The 8,175-nt window shown below is 56.0% G+C and overlaps 1 protein-coding gene across 1 annotated transcript in view; it reads left to right on the top strand.

Annotated features, from left to right (window-relative positions):
- Positions 1-4,969: 4,969 nt before the first annotated feature.
- The window catches only part of NAT8L (N-acetyltransferase 8 like), a 29,686-nt gene continuing 26,480 nt past the window's right edge, over positions 4,970-8,175 (top strand). The window contains exons 1-2 of the mRNA XM_026064553.1: positions 4,970-5,052; positions 6,141-6,371. Of these exons, the coding sequence (XP_025920338.1) occupies positions 4,970-5,052; positions 6,141-6,371 (314 nt within the window). The remainder of the gene's footprint in view (positions 5,053-6,140; positions 6,372-8,175) is intronic.

The raw sequence follows: 8,175 nt of genomic DNA on the forward strand, positions 1-8,175 counted from the left end.
GCAAAAGGAGAAACTTTTCTATCTCGTAGCTCGCCTCCCGAACCTCCCCCTTCACGCCCGAGCTCTTGTCCACCCGCCTGCACTTGCAGAGGGCAAGCGAAGCCCTAGGAAAGGCCTGCGCGCCCGAGGCGGTGACGGGGCCGCTGTGCAGTACTCGGCGGTGCCACTGGAGGTCTGTGTGCATTTGCTTCCCCCCCCCCCGTCCCCTGCGCAGCGCTGCACAGCGCCCGATGAMCCCTGCTTGGCCGCCCGTAATGCGGCAGGAGCCAGCGCGCCCACCTCGCGGGGCGCCGGGAGGCCGCCCTCGCCACCGCCTACGCCAGCGCGGCCTGGGGCCAGCGAGGCCGCCCGCGGCGCCTGCCCGGGGAAAAGCCGCGGCGACACGGGCAACGGGGAGCAGGGGCACGGCTCGCCGGCTCTCCTCTGCCCCGGAGGCACCCCCGGCCGCTGAAATCGCGCCACAGGTGAGATCYCCACTGCCTGTCTACCGCAGAGCTGCTTGGCGTTCTCCAGGGTTAGCGTGAATTCATCCTTGGCCTAGAATAGCACGAATCTGGCAACCTTCAAGATGTGCAAACCTCCTTTTTTTCCCCTGGCTGGATGGGATAAGAGATGGGATGATGCTGTGATTCTTGCGACTGGGCTCATTTTCTCCAGGGTCACATTCCTGTGCTTTCTGAAGATGCCCACTGTAGCTCACGTGCTGCCGCTCCTGCCCGCGTCCCCCCGCCTCGTTGCCTGCTTGGCACCAGCGACACACGGACTCGGCTGTTGCCTCTGGAGGCAGCCAGCTCTCCTCTCGCTCGCCCCGGCTATGCGCTTAATCGAGCGCCTGCCCTTTCAAACACACTTGTGAGCTGCAGGATAATGGTATAAGTGCATGTTTGCCCAGCAATTTTCGTTCTAGGAGGATGCTCACCCACTTTCCCAACTCAACAAACAGACAGGCACAAAACAGCAGCTGTTTGACTTGAAAGCACCATTTCAGTGCTCGGCACTGGGAAAACAGGGCTCAACCATCAGCCCAAGGGTAGCTCAGACCAGTGGAGTTTCACCATTATAAAAATGCCACTGGATCTTTTCACCACCACAGGTTGCTAAGACTTTGATTTGAAAGGAAGCGTGGCACCCCGGGATCACGGTGTCCGCCACCATCACGTTGTGGCACCGGTCACAGGGGAAAGTAAAATCCCTCCTTTTGATTTCCAGTGCTGGCAGTCTTTAGACTGTACATCCTCCTGGAGCAGGGCCTGTGTTGGTGGGAACTGCACAGTGCTGAGCAGGTCAACAGCATCTGCCACGTAACTCTGAGCGTCCTCTGTCCAGTCACGCACCCAGTGCTCACCTCAGCCCCCTCTCCTCCTCTGCAGCTCGAGTCCTGGGTGATACAAGCCGATGTCTGTGCTGGTTTCAAACGCGCTTGGCTGGGTGTTCTGCGTTTCCTGCTTCTCCACAGCACCCGTAGCGATAGCCCACACTCCTCTGTGCTCCAGCAAGGGCCCACGCTGCCTTTTGGGCCTGGCATCTCCTGGGGTTGCTCTTGCTGGGTGCTGCCACCAGCCTGTAGTATCTGACCAGCACTCAGATCCCACACTTTTCCACTTGGATATTTTAGGGATGAAAGCCTCACTTGGGACACACTCCGATGACCTTCCTTACCTATAACTGCATCATCCACAGTGCCCTGCTCAGGCAGGGAGCTCCAGATGACACCTATGAACTTCACCATGGGGGGAGACAGAAAGTAGAGATAACATAAGCGACCCTCGGACTCTAGCATCTCCTTTGCAGGGGGCCAATGGAAACCTTAATATTGCTTTCTATTAACTGAGCTCCAAAAACCTAATTGCCACATGACAGATCCGCAAAGCATGTCTTTCTTCAGATAGCTTTCAGCTTTGGTTGGGCAGAAGCTCCCCCAGATTCAGCCAGGCTGTGGGGTGCCAGGTGCTCTGGAGGGAGGCTGAGCTGGGAGCAAAGGCACTGCTGGGGCTCAGAGGGGCCGAGCGGCAGGATGGGGCCACGCGGCGGGATGAGGCCGAGCAGCACAATGCTTTCTTGGAGCACGAGGATGCCAGGCTGGGCTGGGAGAACAGAGACACAGTGATGAAGCTGGGAAAAGGATGCACTGAAAGCAAATGGGGGAGGCTCAGACCAGCCCCAGGAAATGGGGAATTGCTACAAGAGCGTCGCTCTTGCTCACGAGTGTTGCACCTCCTAAGAGTAAGGAGCTTCTCTAGGCTATTAAATACTGGGCCTTTTCAAGCGATGGTGGCAGAAAATGCACAGGGATTGGCTGAAAACGAGAACCCCACTGTTCTTGGCTTATGAAGAAGAAATGACCTGCACTTGCCTTATTTCCAGCAAAATCAGAGCAGGACACACAGAGAAAACCAAAGCGGGTTTCACAGCAGACTCCAGCGTTAAGCTGCTCCAGCTTTGTCTATCCTAGGAAAACTGGGAATACTCATTCCCCAGTCAGATCTTAATGTGATTCATACGAATAATGATGAATGTGTGATCACATCCTGATCCAGTGGGCCTGTCCGCCCGGCAGGAGAGAAGCTGAGACCCTCATGCATCACACTCGTTGCAGAGCAAAAACTTTTTGCAGCTTTTCCTGCCTTATCACTATGGAGCTCGTTCTGGGATGAGGCAGCCCCCCTTGGCATGTTCATTAGCTGTATTTTGAGCATGGAGCCCTTCACCACACTCCCTTTTTTTTCCACTTTGGTTCATTTGACATCTATTTTCTCCTTTCCTTCTACAAAAATACACTTGTCTCTTCTCCCCACTGGGATTTTTCTGCCTGTCTGTCTGCCCATTCCCCTCCTTTTCCCTCCTACAAGTCCTTTACTCCGCACAAACCCTCCCTTGAATTCCTGCATAGCATTACTTTGGCATCTGCATGCAATGCTCTGTCTCCTACCCTAACGTAAATGAAGGTCTCTGGTAAAAGCTGGCAAAAATTTCCAAAAAGTTTTATCTGAGCTTGTAACGATAATATTAACTGGAAGGCAGACATCATATAGTCTCCCCAAGCCATTGCACTTTCTGTCGGGAAATACCATGCGTTAATTGAAGGTGTTTTAAATCTCTGCAGAACCTCTCCTTATTTGAAAGCGTTCCTCACTGTTGCATCCAGGTGCCCTAGATAAACCCTGGAATAATAGCTGGATAGATCTGAAACACAGGTCACATTCTAATGTTGCTGTGATCTAGAATGGAGTTTCTTCATCCTAAATGTTGCTATACATAAAATGTGCATGCATGTTCTGAAATTGCCTTTCAGAAGAAGATTAAAAACAGCTCTGAGAATCTATGCCATTTCAGAAGCCTTAGTATTTTATTCACGATCCAAAATATTCGTTCAGACAAAAAAGTTCCAGGGTGAGATTCAGCTTCAAGTACCTCCGGTGGAGGCTTCTTCATCCAGGCTGGTCATCCTGGACTCCGTTTACAGACAAAATCAACCACTTTCAGCATGTGATCATGGTCTATTTTAGAGGTCCCCTTTCRGATGAGGTGAATTGAGCTTCAAAAGTGCCTACTTTTCTCTGTTAACCAGGAATGGAGCAGAGAGCGGCGTGCTCGGGCGCAGAAGGCTACCTGGCAGGCGCCTGCGTTGGCTGGTGACTGCTACCTCTGCCCCACGGTTACAGATTCACCGAGCTTCACAAGCTGGAAATAACTTGGCGCGTCCAGTTTTTTAGTGACTTACTTACTACTTGCGCACCGAGCTGCGGCGAAGGCAGGGCTGGGAAGCAGGGAGCCGAGTGCAGCTCCTGCAAAGCGTGTGCAGGGTGCAGGGGCTGCTGCCGGTGCAGCGCGCACTGCAACAGCGGCTGCGGCGTCCCCCGGGCAAAGGGTTTGCGACTCCTTGGCCTCGGGGGTCTGTGCATCGGGAACCAGGCCAGGAACACGCTCTCAGCGGGAAATAAAAGTGTCCCGAAGAGAAACTGCTGCTGCAGAGCTGTTGCAGTCAGAGGGAGTGCAGCAGAGAGCAAATCTCAGGATGCTAATTAATCCCGCTTTAGGAAGGTATTTATTAGGCAAATGCATTCATATGCACATCTACAGGCAATAAAGAGGCTTTTCCTTTTTACTTTCTAACCAAGGGGCTTCTCCTGACAAGCGCACCGGAGCTGCGGGAGCGACCCCGCGGTGCTCCGGCCCACAAGGTGTGCGTACCCGCGGCTTGTAGAAAAAAACACTGAAATGACTGAATTTGAGGAGACCCTGAGGCCAGCGCAGCAGGTCAGGAAAGCTGGGGAAAAGATTTCCGTTTGAATTAAGAGCAAGGGCTTTATATCTTGATATGCTCCTTCGTCGCTTGCTGATAGAGATATTATAAAGGATACGGTTGAAAGCTGTTGCTGCCAGACGGCCTCATCAGGCTGAAAAGAGACATTCTGGAACCACTGCATTAATATAACCTGGGGCAATTTTTGCCGTCAACTAGTTAATTGCTGAAGTTGATTGATGTAGCCCCTGATGAGCAACGGATTGTGGCTCCTTGCAGCTTTTGCGGAGGAAAGACAGCGTCAGTGTACCAGGCGCTTGCATGCCTGGGCCGGCAGGACCTCTGTCCTCATGCCCAACGGACGACTGAGCAATGGTCAAGAGACGCTTATACCTACCCTGGTGTTCACCCCTCCTTTAGTATAAATGTTCTTCAAGAGTAATTGTTCAATCCAATTGTTTGCATAAAATGCTTTGTTTGGATGAACATCATGCTTTAGTTTCGTTGCTTCAAGAGTTACAGCAAAATCTGGTTGGAAGAAAATATTTTGTTTTCACTCGTTTGAATCCCATGTTTGGATAAAATGCAAAATTTCAGAGCGAGAGTAGGGAGGGGAGGGGAAGGAATAACTCTGCTCTACATCGAATGGGTTCTTCTTAAGACAAGTAAATGGGAGTAATTCCCTAGTGCCAAAGATCGTTTCTGAAGTTTTGGGAAGGACGAATAATGGCGCTTCCGAGGGCTTATTGCTTGGTCATGTTAATCAAAAGCAAAGCCAGTCTAGAGCAGACCTGCCAAAGACAAAGCAAGTAATACTTTTCTGATTGAAATATTTGAAGTTCCTTGGACCTCAGACTCACAGAGTCGACCCTGGTTATTCCAGGGTTTTTTCCTGGCCACATGCACATCTATGCCAGCTCCCTCGTCACCCTGAACAGTGAGGGCTGCTGCGAACATTTGCATGAAATTCAAAACTTCTAAAATGTCCATCTTAATTAAATTTAGTTGTATCCACGAGGTTCAGCGGTAGGTCATGGCATCTGGGAGATTCCCCCTCCGGTCCTGGAGGAGCAGAAGTATACCAAGAGAAAAATGCTTAGTGACTCGGGATGACAACTGTGCTCTTAAAGACTTAAAGCTCCTGGCAGAGCAGTTGGCTTGCCAAAAAACTGCTGTTAACAATATCCTTTTTATTCCAGGGGCCCAAATCGGCTGTCTGTGAACCTGACCGGCCTTTGCAATTGATCTCAGCGAGACCCTTCCTTGCCCCGGGCATTTGCCTCRGTCCATCAGGGCCGCCTGCTCTCGCGCCGTCCCTCCCCTCCTCGGCGCTGCTCGGCGGCACTGACGGAGCCTCCGCTTCCTCCCCGTTTCTAGAGGAATCCACAGACCCGCTTTTACAAGAAGAAGGACAAAGTTTATCATTAAGACCGTGACCGAGGACGCAGGAGATCTGGTTCAGCGCCTACGTCTTCCTCGAGTTACCACGCGATGGGGCAGAAATCACTTCGTCCCTCTGGGCAGTAATACCGCTTACGGGGGCTCAAACGTGGCACCGCGGCTAGTGTACAAGTGTTAAGTGCCTGCCTATAAATAACTCGGCTGTGAACATTTGGGCCCATAGGCTGCGACTGGAACTGGGAGCTCCTGCCGGCTCTTACATAACCCGAGCGGTAGTTTTTTAAAGGAATGGGCTGTTTTTATTAATGTGGTTATTTCATAAGGAAGTAACACATCTGACTAGAAAGTAGCAAGCAAAAATAAATGCCTGCTTAACCCAGGCGTGTGGGAACGAAACATTATTTTTAATTATTTCTTTAAAACAGCAACCTTTGGCCCGGAGCTTTTATAACCCAAAGGCAAACCCAGCTCTGGATTTCTTTTTTCCCGTCCGCAGCCTCGCTGCCTTGCCGCGGGAGAACCTGGGGCCGCAAGGAGACGCAGAGCTGCGTGCCATCCGCACGAAGGCGGCGAACGGGCTCCCGCTGCGGCGAGTGGCTCCAGCGGCTGGGCTGCGCCCCGCGCTCCCCCCTCGGGGCGACTCCGGCCTTCGGGAATCTCCGCTCTGGAGCCAGGAGAAGTTGCTCCTTTGGCAGATCGATCCCCCTAGCACCACCAGCCCTAGGTGGTACCACTTTTGAACATCCCCCGTTGGGACATCCTGGACTTCGAGCGCTTCGGGTGCGGCTCCGGCTGCAGTTGCAGGCAGGGCGGATGTTCAGGAGAAACGGGAACTCGGGGATGAGGGGACCTGGGGCTGCCGAAGCAGGGCCCTGCCTGCGCTGCCGTGGAGGCTGGCGGGGCACTGGGGGGAGGTGGCGCAGCCAGCGCAGGCGTTGCTCCTCCAACGGGACGCCCGACGCCGTGCAGGCCTGGTGGGTGCTGGCATGGCTCCTCCGCGTGGGAAGGTTTCCAAGCCCTTACCTAATCTTTCCCTCGCTCCCCTCTGTGATCTCACTTACTCCTGAACTTTTTTTTTTTAAAGAAAAGTGAAACAATGAAATCACTTTTTTTTTTTTTTTTTTTTAGCTCGAAGCAAAGATCCAATCAGCGTGCATCCTCCCGAGGACCAAAATGTACCCCACGAGCACAGCAGGCTGGGAGAGCTGGTCCCCCACACCTGCAAATCCTGCAGGATGGGAGCAACGTCAGCTGCCATCACTGAGGGACAGGTGCACCTTGCAGCGGGATGCGGGGACGCACCTCGCAGGGGGGTGCATGGGTGCCACCCTGAAGGGGGGCGCAACTCGCGGGGGGGGGGCACGGATGCCACCTTGCAGTGGGGTGCACAGGTGCACCTCGCAGGAGGAGGCACAGATGAAGCTTGCAGGAGGAGGCGCAGGAGCACCTTGCAGGGGGAGGCACGGGTGAACTTCGCTGGGGGATGCACAAATGCACGTCGCAGGGGGGTGCACGGGTTCACCTCGTGGGGGGATGCACCTCGCAGGGGGATGCGCATATGCACTTTGCGGGRGGATGCACCTGGGAGGGGGCTGCAGCCCACAGAGGGATGCAGGGGCGCGCCCCGCAGGAAGGCAGACCAGAGCAGCTCCCCCTCGCCACCCGGCCGCACGCAGGGGGCGCGGGGGGGGCGCGGACCCCAGCGCAGCACCCCCCGTCCCCGCACCGGCCGTGCACGGCGCATGCTTCGGGCAGGGGCCGGCCGGCCGTAAGCGGGAGAGGCCGAAGCTTTTCGGGTCCTGCGAAGAGGGGGGGCCGGTCCCCCGCCGTGGCAGGGAAAGTTGGCGGGCGCGGAAGGCAGCGGGGCCGCGCTGCGCCGCGGGCAGCCTCTCCGCGGGGCTGCGCGGCCCTGCGGCAGCAAATTCCCTTGCAGGAGGGTTGCACGGCGCGGGGGGGGGGGGACGGGACACACGGCGCTGCCCCTCCGCGCCGGTGGCAGGGCCGCTGCGCAGCGCTGCATGACTCACTACGGAGGAGCCCGCGCCGCAGCCCGGCGGGACGGGACGGCTCCGCTCGGCTCCGCGCCGCCCCGCGCAGGGGGCCGCGGCGATTGTTCCAGAAAGCTGCCAGGCGCACGGTGCTTGCGTTAAAAAAGATAACGATTAATAACACAAATGATAGGCGGAGAGCCCCGCTGCCTGGCGGCGGGCAGGCGGCCGCGGCGCCCCCCGCGCCCGCGCAGCGCCCCCCGCAGCAGCGCGGGGGGCGGCGGCGCGCGGTCACATGTGACCCCGCGCACCAATGCGGGCGGCGCTAGGGCCCCGGGGACCCGCGCCCGGCGCACCGGCCCCGCCGCACTATAAATGCCTCTCCAAAATGCAGCGCAGCTCCTTTCTCCCTTCCCCGCCGGCCCCTCCGCTCCGCGCCCCTGAGCCGCCCCCGCCGTCGCTGCCTGGCGGGTCTCCGGCCCTGCTGCAAGCCCCGCTCCCCCCCTTTTTTCTTTCCTCCCCCCCCTTTTTTTTTTCTTCCTC

Source organism: Apteryx rowi, unplaced genomic scaffold (genome assembly GCF_003343035.1).
Source record: "Apteryx rowi isolate R43461 unplaced genomic scaffold, aptRow1 scaffold_22, whole genome shotgun sequence".
Lineage (NCBI taxonomy): Eukaryota > Metazoa > Chordata > Aves > Apterygiformes > Apterygidae > Apteryx > Apteryx rowi.